The sequence below is a fragment of the Cherax quadricarinatus genome, chromosome 53, assembly GCF_038502225.1.
Source record: "Cherax quadricarinatus isolate ZL_2023a chromosome 53, ASM3850222v1, whole genome shotgun sequence".
Taxonomy (NCBI): Eukaryota; Metazoa; Arthropoda; class Malacostraca; order Decapoda; family Parastacidae; genus Cherax; species Cherax quadricarinatus.
In genome coordinates, this window is record NC_091344.1 from 23,941,755 (window position 1) to 23,960,046 (window position 18,292).

An 18,292-nucleotide genomic window follows, 5' to 3' on the forward strand; every position below is an offset into this window, starting at 1 on the left:
GCTCGAGAAACATCAGATTTAGAATTAGCTACCACAGCACCTAGTTTGTGAGCCATATCCATCCTGTGGAAGGTAGTGGCTATTGCACACCCATATCCATCCTGTGAATAGCAGCTCAAGAGCACATAGATACAGTCCTGGGAACTAGGGCTCAAAATAAGGGATGACAGGAGTATACTGTATCAGGATTATAGCAACCCCTGAATGGGTCACAATGTATATAATGTATTATTATTGTAATCAAGGGGGAAGCGCTAAACCCGGAGGATTATACAGCGCCTGGGGGGGGGGATGTGGAAGGCATTCAGGCTTAATTCGGGGAACTGGAGCACAGATCCAATTCCCTAAATCAAGAGCCCCTCACCAACATCAAGGAACCTTCCTTGAGGGGGTATATAATGTATATTACCTATTAATATAATTTTATATTGCTTATATTTGCGATGTTAGCTAAATTGTAAATATATTGCTTTATATTATTATTTGACTTAGTTATATTATTAGGTAGGATGAAACATTTATATATTATTCAGTGCTCATTGCTCGAGTGTTAAGTAGCTGACGGCATTGTCTAACGACTGTAACTACCGCTCCACATGTTTCGCTGCCGGCTTCTCTGTAGTTGCTGGGCAGCAGCAGTCCACGGAGAATCACGTGATCAGGGTGGGGTGATCACACCTCACCTGGGTGAGAGGACTGCGTTGCCTTCGAGAGCTCTCTCTCTGGTTGATGATGATTCCAACACTTCCCTCTCCAGCTCTCCCTTGTTGGATTATTATTACAATCAAGGGGAAGCGCTAAACCCGGAGGATTATACAGCGCCTGGGGGGGATGGATGTGGAAGGCATTCAGGCTTAATTCGGGGAACTGGAGCACAGATCCAATTCCCTAAATCAAGAGCCCCTCACCAACATCAAGGAACCTTCCTTGAGGGGTCTGTTCAGAGCATAGCCTATTATTATTTTTATAAAAAAGAAAGAGCATAGCTTAGACTTAGTGATTTTCGACATTTTACTGAGGTTGTGTGGCACACTGACACTTTGAGAAACTCAGGTCCTGAGCTGTAGCTTCTGACCTAATTTGTCCTGATATCTGTGCACCGTCACAGTCGGGGATTTTCTTATGCTGAACTTAGATTCAGTAGTATGGGAGTTTTGGGACTTTTGTGGAGGATCTGCAGATGGTCCCTACTTAGGGTCATTATGTTATCTCCTTGCTCCTCAATCTGTGTTGCTACTGCTTGTTATATTGCTGTTCGGCGAATCGGTCCTTTTTTCTGTTCAAACAAGCTGTTCTGATTGCCAGGTTGGTCAAGAAGTTAGTTTATGTGAGGACTTTTAGTCAGTCATTGGTGAAGTCTAGTCGAGTCTTGAGACATAGCGAACTACTTAGAGCACTTACAGACATACACACATACTCACTTGTATATATTAGTATTATGTTCTTAAATGATGACTATGTACCAGACAGTACTTAAAAGCCATAAAGATATGATATGTACCTTCAGCACAATACTACTGTACACGAGAGAAGTGTAGGAACTTGTATCCTATATTATGTTAAATAGATTACTTTGATATTGTCCACCTAGACAACTTTATCTTTATTAATAAACTTCTTAAATTTTAATTTCTTTAGTTAGTAGCCTACCAGTTGTAATCCTGAAGCACTATTGAATATTACTATTAAATTCTAATGGATAATTGAACAAGGATACTGACTAGTTACAAAAACCCAGTAACAGGCTGGATGCTGGAAGGGCAGTCCTTTCTAGTATTCACTGGAGATCTCTATCATTATTAGATATCGTATTTTTTGTAACAAGGATATACAGCATATCTACAATTCGCATTATGTTTGATACCATATATTTTCATGCAATATATCACTTAGCTTATTTTCCTATCTATTACTATATTCCTTAAGTGGACAATCAAGCACATAGTGTTCCAGCAAGTGATAAGGCTCACCACATTCTGTGCATTTCGTGTGATCATCAAGTGTCTACCATACTGCCGGAAGTATTGTAACAAAAGTCCAAGCCTGGCTACTATGTCAGTCAATCTACGCTGGAAGTGTTTACATTACTATTATCATCACAATTAGGAGCTAAACCCACCTGAGTCATAAAGTGCTGTCGTTATAATAATGAAAACCAAGCACTGTTCAGATTCATTACATACTTCTCCGAAATATTACTCCTAATACTCAACACACATATAACCAAGATATATTTATACAGCTTCCCTCAGGGTATTTGCTTTTCATTGTTAAATTATTACATATTCGTAGCAGACAAACCCACATAGGTCACTGAGTTCTTCAAGTTTGTTAAACATTAGACAGGTTAATAATAGACAGTGTTATAACTATATTTATAAGAAAAATAAACCTGTGAGAGGAAACGAGAATCACATTTGATCTGAGGAACATGAATCATAATTGCAAACAAACCATACCATGGGCGGGTTTTAACTTCGCCCGTGGTATAGTTTGATATGAGGAAGGATATAACAGATCAAACTTTTAGAAGCAAGTCCCTATTAACTGAATTAAGGCACTTCCTGTTCCTTCCCTCCTGTCTGCCTCCCTTCCCTTCTTCATTCTTTGAGGGGGGGAAAAAAGTTAAATATTTTTGTACGAAAAAACACAATACCATATTTTTTTATGATATTCAAGAATATTCAGTATTCTTGTTTACTGCATAAAGGCATATTCAGTAAATTTATAAAAATTTACAAAAATCTAAATTTATTACTATATACATAAAACATATTGCATTTAGGAGGGTTATCTGAACCATGATGTCTCCACATTTCTGGCAAGAGCTACTGAATAATGATGGTGAATGTGTTTCTTCATTTTAAGAGTCACCCTACTTTAATGGGAGATGGCTACTGTTAATAAAAAATAAATAAAAAAAAAAAACACATCCATACTTAATACACCTTGGCTACCATTACTGAATATCCATACAAGTATTAATATGCCTTCACTACATTAGCTGAATGACCCCACACAGGTCATTCAGCTAATGTAGTATAATCTTCATTAAATCAGTTGGCAATGCATTTTAACTACTCTGTTACTGCAATTATTAGCTGGTCGTTACTGTAACAGTTTTTTTAACATGATTTCCCACCAAGGTGACTCAAAGAAGGAAAATATTTACCATCGCTCATTCTATCTTCCAAAAAAGTGCAGATATTAAATTTCAAAATAATTATACATATAATAATAATTATACAAGCATGCGTGAGCGTGTTAGATAGGAGTGAATGGAGACGAATGGTACTTGGGACCTGACGATCTGTTGAAGTGTGAGCAGGGTAATATTTAGTGAAAGGATTCAGGGAAACCAGTTATTTTCATATAGTCGGACTTGAGTCCTGGAAATGGAAAGCACAATGCCTGCACTTTAAAGGAGGGGTTTGGGATATTGGCAGTTTGGAGGGATATGTTGTGTATCTTTATATGTGTATGCTTCTAAACTGTTGTATTCTGAGCACCTCTGCAAAAACAGTGATTATGTGTGAGTGTGGTGAAAGTGTTGAATGATGATGAAAGTATTTTCTTTTTGGGGATTTTCTTTCTTTTTTGGGTCACCCTGCCTCGGTGGGAGACAGCCAACTTGTTGAAAAAAAAAATATATATATATATAGTATATATAAAGGAGAAACTTTCGATTTTCCTTTTGGGCCACCCCGCCTCGGTGGGATACAGCCAGTGTGTTGAAAGAAAGAAAGATATATATATATATATATATATATATATATATATATATATATATATATATATATATATATATATATATATATATATAAAGGTCATAGGTAGTAGGTTGGTAGACAGCAACCGCCCAGGAAGGTACTACCATCCTGTCAAGTGAGTGTAAAACGAAGCCTGTAATTGTTTTACATGAAGGTAGGATTGCTGGTGTCCATTTTTCTGTCTCATAAACATGCAAGGTTTCAAGTACGTCTTGCTATTTCTACTTACACTTAGGTCACGCTACACATACGTGTTTTTTTTTTTTTTTTTTTTCAACAAGTCGGCCGTCTCCCACCGAGGCAGGGTGACCCAAAAAAGAAAGAAAATCCCCAAAAAGAAAATACTTTCATCATCATTCAACACTTTCACCACACTCGCACATTATCACTGTTTTTGCAGAGGTGCTCAGAATACAACAGTTTAGAAGCATACACATATAAAGATACACAACATATCCCTCCAAACTGCCAATATCCCAAACCCCTCCTTTAAAGTACAGGCATTGTACTTCCCATTTCCAGGACTCAAGTCCGACTATATGAAAATAACCGGTTTCCCTGAATCCCTTCACTAAGTATTACCCTGCTCACACTCCAACAGATCGTCAGGTCCCAAGTACCATTCGTCTCCATTCACTCCTATCTAACACGCTCACGCACGCTTGCTGTACACATACGTGCACAAGCATATATATACACACCCCTCTGGGTTTTCTTATATTTTCTTACTAGTTCTTGTTCTTGTTTATTTCCTCTTACCTCCATGGGTAAGTGGAACAGAATTCTTCCTCCGTAAGCCATGCGTGTTGTAAGAGGCGACTAAAATGCCAGGAGCAAGGGGCTAGTAACCCCTTCTCCTGTATATATATTACTAAATGTAAAAGGAGGAACTTTCGTTTTTCCTTATGGGCCACCCCGCCTCGGTGGGATATATAAAGGTAGGACTGCGTGCCACCTCACTATATCACCACTTCATTATGCTTGATAAATCTCTAACCTTGCTCATTAAACTTTATTATCCATTTTTTTTTAACCTGAAGTCTTTCTCAAGTTTTATTTATAACCTTCAGGCAAATTTGCACAAAATTATTACAAAATAAAAAAGTTGAGCAATGTGTGTACTGTAAATGTAATATTTTTTAGTCCTACCTATACTATATATGATAGTGTAAACATATGATAGTGTAAACATGTTATCAGGATTTTATATGCATTTGAAAGTGAAAAAAAGGCTGATTCACTTTACAGCAATTTTTGCTTTACAGCAGTAGTCTGGAACCTAACCTGCTGTAACAGCGGGGCCCTCCTCTACTGAACAATCAACTTAGGATTAATTTTCTGGAATGCTCACTCTAAGTATAAGAATAAACAGTGGGAGCTGACAAAACTTTCTAAATGCTACTACATTATGGAATGAACAATGGAAAAACTATTACTATAATATTGAAGGAAAGCTGATAACCTGATAACCTACATAGACAGAAAGAAATAAAAGTTATATAATATAGTTAATTAGATTAACTGCAAAGGAAAGGAAGGTTGATTCTTCCATTGACTAGTTAAAAACTTATTAGTATCTTGTCACTGTACCCTGATTAAACTGTAAACAGAGGAAACACTCAAAACAGTTAAAAAAATAAACTTAAAGCCTGTATAATACTTTATGGGGTTATTGTTCTCATCATAGATGTACTAGTATATGGATACCGAAATTTTTAAAAAATTATAAAGACATTTGTGTTGGAAATTAATCTTTCAATAATATACTGCATTGTTTTTCTTAACCCTTTGAGGGTCGACAGGCCCTCTCCGAAACTCGTTCTCAGGGTCGGCCAAATTTAAAAAAAAAAAAAAATTATTTTCTCTTATGAAAAGATAGAGAATCTTTTCCCGATCATAACGACACCAAAAGTTTGAAATTTGATAGAAAACTTACGGAATTATGCTCTCGCAAAGTTAGCAGTCTCGGCGATGTTTACGGATCGGCGATTTTGCCCACTTTGAGCCCCATTTTCGGCCAATTTCACTGTACTAGTCGACAAAAAACATGAATATTTCGCTAGAACTCCATTTTTTCTATCGAATGGGTGCAAGAAACCACCCATTTATAAATTCAACTATCCAGTACAGTGGTCAGAATTTAGCAATTTTGCCAATTTCACACAAATTTCAAAAGATGCCAATTTCGGAATAGGGTCCAGAATAAACAAGAAAGACATTCCTGGCACTAAAATGACATTTCCTCTAGTCATTAGTCACGTCTCAAGGCCCCTCTTATATTCTTTTGCTTTCCACTTTGAATTTTTATTCTCACAAAAAATATAAGATTTACTGTTATGCAGACTACTGCATTAGTGTAAAAAATGGTATAAATATTATTGGTGCACTTGTGAAAGAATATTAGACTCACCAGTTGACGTGTATTGCACGCTTGGCACGATTTGTTTACTTTTGAAGTTTGGTAAAAATCGAACATTTCTGCTACTTTGAGCTCAATTTCAAGGCACCTTTCTTTGTAAAACCAGTCAAAATCATCTCAATTTCTGTAGTATGTCTTCCATTCTATAAAATGAGACCAAGAAAACTAGAATACAACAATAAATACCATACGAAAATACACTGCAAAGTCGCTGATTTATTAAAAAAAAATGGAAAAAGTTTTTTTTTTCTCATTATGCACTGTGTGCTGCAGGATTTTTTTTAGACTGTGCACACTGACCACATAGACCCATTCTTTCATATGAAGGCCTACCAGCTTTCTCCCACTAGATTTGAGGTCGCTAGAATTTATGAGTACTAGTACGTCAAAAACCCCTACGCGTAAGACGTACTAGTACGACGAAAACCCTCAAAGGGTTAACACATCAGCCATCTCCTACCGAGGCAGGGTGACCTAAAAGAGAAGAAACACTTTCATCATCACTCGTTCACTTCAAAACTGTCTTGCCAGAGGCACGCTGACACTACCGTTCAGTTGCTCCTCCAAAATGTAAATATCCCTGCCTCTCCTTCAGAGTGCAGGCACTGTAACCTCCCACCTCCAGGACTCAAGTCCAACTAACTAGTTTCCCTGACTCTCTTCCCTGCCAAGAATATATTCCAGATAACTGTCATCTTAAAGTGAACATACATAAGAGTAAGGTGATGAGGGTATTAAACAATTTAGATAAAGAAAGGGAGAGGGAGAGGGAGTATGGAAGAAGTAAATGTTTTCAGATATTTGGGAGTTGACTTGTCAGCAGATGGATTTATGAAGGATGAGGTTAACCATAGAACTGATGGAGGAAAAAAGGTGAGTGGTGCGCTGAGGGATCTGTGGAGACAAAAAAACGTTATCCATGGAGGCAAAGAAGGGAATGTACGAAAATATAGTGGCACCAACACTCTTATATGGGTGTGAAGCTTGGGTTGCAAATGCTGCAGTGAGGAGGTGGCTAGAGGCAGTGGAGATGTCCTGTCTAAGGGCAATGTGTGGTGTAAATATTATGCAGAGAATTCGGAGTGTGGAAATTAGGAGGAGGTGTGGAGCTACTAAAAGTATTAGTCAGAGGGCTGAAGAGGGGTTGTTGAGGTGGTTTGGTCATTAAGAGAGAATGGATCAAAGTAGAATGACTCGGAGAGCGTATAAATTTGTAGTTAGGTAAGGAAGGCAGAGCAGGGATTGTCCTCAAAAAGGTTGGAGGGAGGTGGTAAAGGGGGTTTTGTGGGCAATGGGCTTGGCCTTCCAGCAAGTATGTGCAAGCGTGTTAGATAGGAGTGAATGAAGACGAATGATATTTGGGACATAACGAGCAGTTGGAATGTGAGCAGGGTAATATTTTGTGAAGGGATTCAGGGAAACTGGTTAGCCAGATTAGAGTCCTGGAAATGGGAAGTACAATGACTGCACTTTAAAGAAGGGGTTTGGGATATTGGCAGTTTGGAGGGACTTCTACACTGTCGTATCTGAGCGCCTCTGCAAAGACAGTGATTATGTAAGTGTGAGGTGAAAGTGTTGAATGATGATGAAAGTATTTTCTTTTTGGGGATTTTCTTTCTCTTTGGGTCACCCTGCCTTGGTGGGAACCGGCCAATGTGCTAAAAAGAAGTCAAATCATAAATCAATTTCATCTAGTATTCTAGAGTTGATGTAGCCCTACTGAGCTGTACTGCATGTAGGGAAGGTTATAAACTCAACACTCAGCAAACACACAAATATTTGAAAAATAAAGGCCACATTTCCTTATCACATTTTCCCAAAAATTAAAGGAACTCATCATACTTATACTAGAAATGTATAAACTAAAGAGGAATGCATTTGAGTAAGTAATAACCAGGAAAAATGGAGAAGTATGGAGATAAAATGGCACGACTGACTTTTTAAAATGCCACGACTCCTTGTGGTGTATGAGACCAGTGCCCCGTGGAGTGGAGGGCTCATACAAGGTAAGCAGTGATGGTCCTTAAAGCCTCCAGCAACCGAGTCTAAGTCTAGAACATTTTTTTTTTCTTTTTCAACACGTCAGGAATCTCCCACCGAGGCAAGGTGACCCAAAGTGAAACACTTTCACCATCATTCACACATAATCACTGTCTTTGCCGAGACACTCAGATACGACAGTTTAGATGTCACTATGCAGCTTTCTCATTAAACAATTTTGTCATATAATTATAAAAAAAATATTCAACAACTGTAGGTACAAGACTGTTAAAGACATTGGGTTACTAATCTTTCTTCTTCAGGATATGTAAAGTTTACTTAAAGGTTTTAAAGTAAACTACATGTACCCCGAAGAAAGGTAACCTTAAATTATACATCATAATTACACTAATTACATATTCCCATGCATTAAGCAGTCATGTACCTACTTTCTGGATTAATCCTATTCATCTTCTACTGAACTTTCAAGTATTCTTTTTATTAATGCACTAAATGTTTTCTTCAAACTTTTCATGCATAGAACTTTCTACAAATTGAGATTCATAAGGAATGTAATCTTAAAAAACTTTTGATTTGTACAAAATGTTAGTCTAGTACTTTGCTCCCATTCAGTGGGAGGCTTTGTATCCCAAGAACAGACTGTAAAAATTATGGCATCTGCTACCAACATTCGCAGGTTAATTTTTCATAGATTCTCGAACCATTATACAAGGGTTTTGTAGTGTTATTAACCCCTTCAGGGTCCAAGGCCCAAATCTGAAGTGGTGCCCCAGTGTCCAAGAATTTAAAAAAAAAAAATTTTTTATTTTTTCTTATGAAATGGTAGAATCTTTTTGTGAAGGTAATAAAATAAAAAGTACGAAATTTGATAGAAAATTGACGAAATTATGCTCTCGCGAATTTTGATGTGTCAGCGATATTTACGAATCTGCGATTTTGCCGACTTCGACTCCCAGTTTAGGCCAATTATATTATTCCAGTCAACCAAATTCTTAGCTATTTCACTAGTATTACTTCTATTCTATCGATTGAGCACAAGAAATCACCAAGTCAACTGTTTCAACTACAAAATAAAGTGATCAGAAATTGTTAATTTGGCCAATTTAACACAAAGTTCAAAATATTCCAATTTCAAAATGGGGTCCAGAATAAACAATGTAGGTATTCCTGGAACTAAACTAACGTTTCCTCTGTTCATTAGTTACGTTTTGAGGCTTTACAAATAAATTCCATTTTGATTTTTTATTCACATAATGAATTTTTATTCACACCAAAAAATAGATTTACTGTTATGCAATACTGTAATAAGAGTATAAATTTTTTTTTTTTTTTTTTTTTCAACAAGTCGGCCGTCTCCCACCGAGGCAGGGTGACAAAAATGGTGACAAATATGGTGATGATATTTATAAGAGTATAAATATCATCACCATATTTGTGAATGTATATTAGACCCACCAGCTGGTGTGTATTAGATGTGTGAGGTCGTTTGTTTACTCTTGAATATCGGCAAAAATTTAACATTTCCGCTACTTTGAGCTCAGTTTCAAGCCATTTCCAGTGCTAAAACCAATCAAAATCATCTCTATTTCTGTAATATGTCTTCCATTCTATCAAATGAGACCAAGAAATCACAAATACAACTATAAAAAACATACGAAAAAACACTGCAAAGTCGCTGTTTTAATCGAAAAATCATGATTTCAGTTTTTTTTTCTCTCATTATACACAGTGTGCTGCAGGATCTGTTTTATGTGGTGCACACATACCACATAGATGTATTCTCTCATATCTAGGCCCAAATGTACCACTCACAGTTTATCAGAGTGAGCTGAGCTCATGACGTAGATCTACGGTTTGGACCCTGAACATAAAGCCGTAGATCTACGGGACGGACCCTGAAAGGGTTAAAGAAATACTATAATTTGTAAATGGCATCAAGTCAAAAAGTGTTAAGCATAGTTGCTTTACAAGGTTAAATGTACTATAAAATGGCAGCACTCAATTGATAAATGTTTTACTTATGTAACTTTCATGTAAGAACTGTACTTTCTAATATAAAAGCCTAAAGTGCTATCTGACAAATACTGTTCTGCATTATTACCATCAATACAGCTCTAAGAGATCCTTAACTTACAAACTAGAAGTGTTCCTGACTCATAAAATTTGAAAAGTCGCATTTCTAGTTTAAACCTGCAGGTTAGTTGTGTTGCTGGTTCTTCCGCTTACCAACTAGCTTTGCTCCTAGTATGTCAATTTATGAATTAGCTGCCATGTTACTGACATTCCCACTTAACAACGAACTGGTTGCTTGTATAACGAACATTACAAAGTGTACTTGTTTCACAATTGTTTGTACTATAGTGCAAAAGTTGTAAAACTAAGTGGTTTCTGAACTTACTAATTGGTTTCTAAACTTTCTAAGTGGTTTCTAAACTAAGTTATTTTTAAGCTAAGTGGTTTTAAACTTTCTAAGTACAGATGAGTGTAACTTGAGACATTTGTAAGCTGGGTCTCCTTGCATTGGTAAACATTTTTATTACACAAAACATATGGAACAAATCCTTGCATAAAAATAAAGAACTATTATTATTTACTTTACTACAATTTTACCCGAACAGTCTTCAGGATTAATGTGATTAAATTAGGATAATTTTTTATGTTTCTTCACTTTTCTGTTCCATAGAAATTTAAAGATAAAGCATAGGAAATATATAAAGCAATTTACGAATTGTAATTTCTATAAAAAATAAAAAACAAGGATAAACAATATAAGCAGAATAAATGTTTTAAAAGGCATTAAAAAATAATAAGTACCAAGCTTATTTTACATATTCAGTAACATTTTACTATGTAGTCCAGTTACAAGACTACAAAACAGGTACATGTGATCCTAACAAAACAATTCTCAAATAAACATGGCTCTAAGCTCTCGTTCAAAATCTGTCTCATCTTCAACATGCTGTTCCAAGTTCTTATCCTTACAGGTTAGCATATCCAGCTTCCAATTATCATACTTTTCATCAACAAAGGCTTTCTCCAGATGGGTAGGCGTTTCAGATTCGCTAAAGAGCTGCTTAACTCTGGCGTACACAGATTTACCACCCTGAGTTCTAAATCTTTTTAACCGATCATAGGTAGGTTGCGCTTCACCCTGGGTAGCCTCAGTAGCACCTGCTGTCATATTACAATTAGCCTGTGTATCACCAGATATAGCATTCTCTGCCAAATGGTTCCCACTAGCTTTCCTAAGTTCTCTAAGAAATACATATTCAAGATGTCTAATACCACACACTTCCATATAGCTATTCACATAGGCAAGGATAAATGTCATCTGGTCTTCAAGGTTGGGAAGAATGCCACTGGGCATGCTAAAATCTGGAGATATAACTCTGGACTTTAGTTTATGTAGCTCATTATTCTTCTTGGCAGCCTGTAAACGAAGAAAATATAGTAAATTATCAGATTATTTAATACAAGTGGCAGTAACTGTCTAATTCGCATATGATGCCGATAAGAGGTGGAAAGAAAAAACGCAATCACTAGGACAAGCCTACTGGAAATTAGGGATTGGATGATATCAAAATTTGTTCTGATACCAATACTCTGGCACACCCCTATTAGAAATGTTTTGGTGCTTGGACCTTGGCCACTCCAAGCATGTGATAAGTGACTACTTCAAGTCTTTTCCAATGCTTTCAAAATTAAAATACAATAAATTCTCTCGATTCTGATTCCTTACAAACCTCACAAACAAGAAAACAGCTGAATCCAAGAAACTGTAGTAATATTTATCCAATTATTATTATATTTGTGAGATAATACACCACCAGGAGAATAGATAATCAAATTTGATCCAATGACGGGAAGGGTGGTTCCAAGTCCTTGGATCAAGATCCCTTCATCTAAATCTTGTATTACTACAATGCAAAGACATAAATGATTAAAGACAGACTCAGCAATTTGTCACTTTTTTCTTTTTATCACACAGGTCATCTCCCACCAAGGCTGGGTGACCCAAAAACAAAGAAATGAAAGTTTTATGTTATTTACATATTCAGTTATTGATTTATTCATCTCTATTCCCTCATATTTACTAAATACAGCCTCTCTTCACTTAGCGATGTACTCGTTTACCGACAACTCAGTCTTACAAAGGGCTCTCTGACCAGTATGCATACCCAAATAATATACAGTGGACCCTCGAATTTAGTAGTGCCATTTCTGTATGCAAAACTATTTTTATCTCTAAAATGTATTTTTTGTTAATATTTCCCATAGGAAATAATGTAAATCCAATTAAACCATTCCAGACACCCAAAAATATTAACAGAAAATACATTTTATAGATAATAAAAATAGTTTTGCATACAGAAATGGCACTAAATTCGAGGGTCCACTGTATATTAGAGCTTATTTCCTCTATTCTGTTTATTACAATATACAGTACACTACTGTATAAACATTCAAAAACATATCAGAAATGTTATAAATGCTGCAAAGGTGACATTAAAAGAATATCAAGATGATTGACGCAAACCCACCATCATTATAGTATGCTCCTCACTTAGCGACGAATTCATTTACTGACATGGTCTTAGGAACGGAACTCCGTTGTTAAGCGAGATGAGACTGTACATCATTTTTTCATTTCCAGTGATCCATAACTTATATATATTTTCTTTTACAGAAGCTAAGTTTTTGTGTCACACACACTGTATATAGTATAAACATAAACTCTGAAGGCTGGGTGAGGATGTTGCAATGTAGAAAGTCACTGGAATTTTATCCATGTATTACTTGTAAGCCATCTATTGAATGAGTAACAGTGAATGGATTTCCCTCTTTGGGTCACCCTACCTTGGTGGGGAAATTGCCAATGTGGTAAAAACACAAAGGACCTGTCAGTAAATTGGTTAGTAAGGTCTCTCACGAAAATACTTATACAGTGGACCCCCGCATACCGTTGGCATCACATAACATTAAATCCGCATACCGATACATTTTATCGCTAAGATTTTGCCTCGCATACCGCTAAAAAACCTGCTCAACGCTATTCGTCCGAGACGCGTCTAATGTGCGGCCTGAGCCAGCCTCACATGTTCCGCCGGTGGCATTGTTTACAAGCCAGCCTCCATGGTAACATCCAAGCATACAATCGGAACATTTCTTATTATTACAGCGTTTTTGGTGATTTTATCTGCAAAATAAGTGACCATGGGCCCCAAGAAAACTTCTAGTGCCAACCCTGTGGTAAAAAGGGTGAGAAATATTATCGAAATACTGTGGTACCATGGTCAACTGCTGATGCTGCTGCTGCTGCTGTAGCACTGTCAGCTGCTGCTGCTGCTGTAGCACTGTCAGCTGCTGCTGCTGCTGTAGCACCGTCAGCTGCTGCTGCTGTACCACCATCAGCTGCTGCTGCTGTAGTACCGTCTGCTGCTGCTGTAGCACCGTCTGCTGCTGCTGTAGCACTGTCAGCTGCTGCTGTAGCACCATCAGCTGCTGCTGCTGCTGTACCACCGTCAGCTGCTGCTGCTGCTGCAGTACCATCTGCTGCTGCTGTAGCACCGTCTGCTGCTGCTGTAGCACTGTCAGCTGCTGCTGCTGTAGCACCGTCAGCTGCTGCTGCTGCTGTACCACCGTCAGCTGCTGCTGCTGCTGTAGTACCGTCTGCTGCTGCTGTAGTACCGTCTGCTGCTGCTGTAGCACCGTCTGCTGCTGCTGTAGCACTGTCAGCTGCTGCTGCTGCTGTACCACTGTCTGCTGCTGTAGTACCATCTGCTGCTGCTGTAGCACCATCTGCTGCTGCTGTAGCACTGTCAGCTGCTGCTGTAGCACTGTCAGCTGCTGCTGCTGCTGCTGCTGTAGCATCGTTGCTGGTTTGGCTTATTGAGAATACCAAGAAACAAACCCAGGATAACCCATAAAAGAGTCAGTGTCATCGAAGACTGTCTAACTTATTTCCATTGGGGTCCTTAATCTTGTCTCTCAGGATGCAACTCACACCAGTCGACTAACACCCAGGTGAATAGGGAAAAATGCCTGGAACTAGTGCTCGTATTGGTGAATTTAAAGCCAGCAGAGGTTGGTTTGAGAGATTTAAGAATCGTAGTGGCATACACAGTGTGATAAGGCCTGTTCTGGAAGAAAATGCCAAACAGGACCTACAGTACTCAGGAGGAAAAGGCACTCCCAGGACACAGTGTCTCATCAGTCATTGCTGCATCTTCAATAAAGGTAAGTGTCATTTATTCTTCATTTAGTAGAGTAGTACATGCACAATATATATTGTGCATGTACTGCTCTACTATTGTGCATGTATCCTTCTCTTTGTGTTTAGGAAAATGTATATTTCATGTGGTAAAAATTTTTTTTTCATACTTTTGGGTGTCTTGCACGGATTAATTTGATTTCCATTATTTCTTATGGGGAAAATTCATTCGCATAACGATAATTTCGCATAACAATGAACTCTCAGGAACGGATTAATATCGTTATGCGGGGGTCCACTGTATAGGGAAAAAGCAAAGATTTCAACATCCTTCAAAGTACATTTTTCTTGGCTGTTCTTACACTCGAAGCCTCATCTGATATCTTAATTTATTTTCATTGCCAGAATATTTTTTTAAAGTAAAAATTCTACCCATTTTCTATTCATTCCTTGTACCTCAATATTTTTATTTTTTATTTACCTTAATATTCATCACCCACCAAGGTAGGGGGACCCAAAAAAGGAGACATTCACTATCATTCTGTCAATAGCCGTCTTGTCAAATGTGTATCAATTCGACTGACCTGAGTTGCAACACCCTCACCCTTGTTAAGAGCTGGTATAAAATACCAACAATGAAATAAGACATGTACCATACTAGGAAGCTTTACTGATGAAACGTTTCACCACAAATGACTTCAGCATTTTCAAAACTAATGAAGCCATTTAAGGGAAAACATGTTTTCAATGAAGTATCCTAATGTTGCATATGTATCTTATTTCACCATCCTCACTCCTCCTTTAGTTTTCTTGTAGAATCTTTTTGTTAAGAGATCTTTCTCAGAGAAGGTGCAAGTGCTCTTAGAGCAGGTGTAAGTGTTTCACTTTCACAACAGCTAAACCAGCATATACAAAGCTTTAAGCAGGTGTTTTAGGTGCCCCTTCAACAGTTCATTACTAAAAGGTCTTTAAAATAAACATCTGTCAATGGTTCTCAATATGATTACCCCTTAATAAGTCATCTAATATAGACAAGATTTCTCAAAAAACAAATATGATAGTTTTACCAAAGACGGCGGTGCTCCTTTGTACGAATTCAAGAGCTGCCGCATTTCTGTAGTCGTCGCTAAATTTAATGGGGTCTTGCCTCCTTTAGTTTTATCCTTCAGTAAATCACCACCTGCAGAAAAAATGTTAAGATAAAGACAAATGGTATTCACCCAAAATACTTTTAATGCTTTAAAATAATCAACAGTATTTCATTACTATGCAATATTCTTTATCGCTGACTTACAGTATCTCTTTTCCTTACTACATACGAACACCAGCATTCCCCAAGACACTTGATACGTGCAATTATTATTAAATATGTGGAGAAATGTATAATATAGCAGTCATGCTCATACAATGCCTGGGAAATGGAAAGTAATCAGGTTTGATCCAAAAGCAATGAACCAGTATCATGCCACTCTCATTGATGTGTTATGTATGCCAGCCATTAAGCTCAGCCAATAATAACCAGTACTACTGAAGGGGGTGGGAGAGTTTCAATGGAGAGGAATAACTGGGATTAGGTCAGGGGTTTCAAAAAGAGTTAGAGCTAAAGAAGGAGTAGCAATAATGTTGAAGGATAAGCTATGGCAGGAAAAGAGGGACTATAAATGTATTAATTCAAGGATTATGTGGAGTAAAATAAAGATTGGATGTGAAAAGTGGGTTATAATAAGCGTATATGCACCTGGAGAAGAGAGAAGTATAGAGGAGAGAGAGAGATTTTGGGAAATGTTGAGTGAATGCGTGGGGAGTTTTGAATCAAGTGTGAGAGTAATGGTGGTTTGGGATTTCAATGCTAAAGTGGGTAAAAATGTTATGGAGGGAGTAGTAGGTAAATTTGGGGTGCCAGGGGTAAATGTAAATGGGAAGCCTTTAATTGAGCTATGTATAGAAAGAGATTTGGTAATAAGTAATACATATTTTATGAAAAAGAGGATAAATAAGTATACAAGGTATGATGTAGCACATAATGAAAGTAGTTTATTAGATTATGTATTGGTGGATAAAAGGTTGATGGGTAGGCTCCAGGATGTATATGTTTATAGAGGGGCAACTGATATATCGGATCATTATTTAGCTGTAGCTACAGTTAGAGTAAGAGGTAGATGGGAAAAGAGGAAGGTGGCAACAAGAAGTAAGAGGGAGGTGAAAGTGTATAAACTAACGAAGGAGGAAGTTCGGGTGAGATATAAGCGACTATTGGCAGAAAGGTGGGCTAGTGTAAAGATGAGTAGTGGGGGAGTTGAAGAGGGTTGGAATAGTTTTAAAAATGCAGTATTAGAATGTGGGGCAGAAGTTTGTGGTTATAGGAGGGTGGGGGCAGGAGGAAAGAGGAGTGATTGGTGGAATGATGAAGTAAAGGGTGTGATAAAAGAGAAAAAGGTAGCTTATGAGAGGTTTTTACAAAGCAGAAGTGTTATAAGAAGAGCAGAGTATATGGAGAGTAAAAGAAAGGTAAAGAGAGTGGTGAGAGAGTGCAAAAGGAGAGCAGATGACAGAGTGGGAGAGGCACTGTCAAGAAATTTTAATGAAAATAAGGGCAAGGAGGAATAACATCTTGTAGGAGTGAGGAAGAACCAGTTGTGAGTGTGGGGGAAGTTCGTGAGGCAGTAGGTAAAATGAAAGGGGGTAAGGCAGCCGGGATTGATGGGATAAAGATAGAAATGTTAAAAGCAGGTGGGGATATAGTTTTGGAGTGGTTGGTGCAATTATTTAATAAATGTATGGAAGAGGGTAAGGTACCTAGGGATTGGCAGAGAGCATGCATAGTTCCTTTGTATAAAGGCAAAGGGGATAAAAGAGAGTGCAAAAATTATAGGGGGATAAGTCTGTTGAGTGTACCTGGTAAAGTGTATGGTAGAGTTATAATTGAAAGAATTAAGAGTAAGACGGAGAATAGGATAGCAGATGAACAAGGAGGCTTTAGGAAAGGTAGGGGGTGTGTGGACCAGGTGTTTACAGTGAAACATATAAGTGAACAGTATTTAGATAAGGCTAAAGAGGTCTTTGTGGCATTTATGGATTTGGAAAAGGCGTATGACAGGGTGGATAGGGGGGCAATGTGGCAGATGTTGCAAGTGTATGGTGTAGGAGGTAGGTTACTGAAAGCAGTGAAGAGTTTTTACGAGGATAGTGAGGCTCAAGTTAGAGTATGTAGGAAAGAGGGAAATTTTTTCCCAGTAAAAGTAGGCCTTAGACAAGGATGTGTGATGTCACCGTGGTTGTTTAATATATTTATAGATGGGGTTGTAAGAGAAGTAAATGCGAGGGTTTTGGCAAGAGGCGTGGAGTTAAAAGATAAAGAATCACACACAAAGTGGGAGTTGTCACAGCTGCTCTGTGCTGATGACACTGTGCTCTTGGGAGATTCTGAAGAGAAGTTGCAGAGATTGGTGGATGAATTTGGTAGGGTGTGCAAAAGAAGAAAATTAAAGGTGAATACAGGAAAGAGTAAGGTTATGAGGATAACAAAAAGATTAGGTGATGAAAGATTGAATATCAGATTGGAGGGAGAGAGTATGGAGGAGGTGAACGTATTCAGATATTTGGGAGTGGACGTGTCAGCGGATGGGTCTATGAAAGATGAGGTGAATCATAGAATTGATGAGGGAAAAAGAGTGAGTGGTGCACTTAGGAGTATGTGGAGACAAAGAACTTTGTCCTTGGAGGCAAAGAGGGGAATGTATGAGAGTATAGTTTTACCAACGCTCTTATATGGGTGTGAAGCGTGGGTGATGAATGTTGCAGCGAGGAGAAGGCTGGAGGCAGTGGAGATGTCATGTCTGAGGGCAATGTGTGGTGTGAATATAATGCAGAGAATTCGTAGTTTGGAAGTTA

At 37.8% G+C, this 18,292-nt stretch overlaps 1 protein-coding gene across 3 annotated transcripts in view; it reads right to left on the bottom strand.

The window, feature by feature from the left end:
- Positions 1-4,335: 4,335 nt before the first annotated feature.
- LOC128692188 (SMC5-SMC6 complex localization factor protein 1) overlaps positions 4,336-18,292 on the bottom strand; it is a 54,186-nt gene continuing 40,229 nt past the window's right edge. For all 3 annotated transcript variants that reach the window (XM_070096472.1, XM_070096473.1, XM_070096471.1), the window contains 2 exons: positions 15,469-15,581; positions 4,336-11,620 (listed from right to left, as the gene is read on the bottom strand). In XM_070096472.1, coding sequence (XP_069952573.1) covers positions 11,096-11,620; positions 15,469-15,581 — 638 coding nt within the window. In that variant the 3' untranslated portion in view covers positions 4,336-11,095. The remainder of the gene's footprint in view (positions 11,621-15,468; positions 15,582-18,292) is intronic.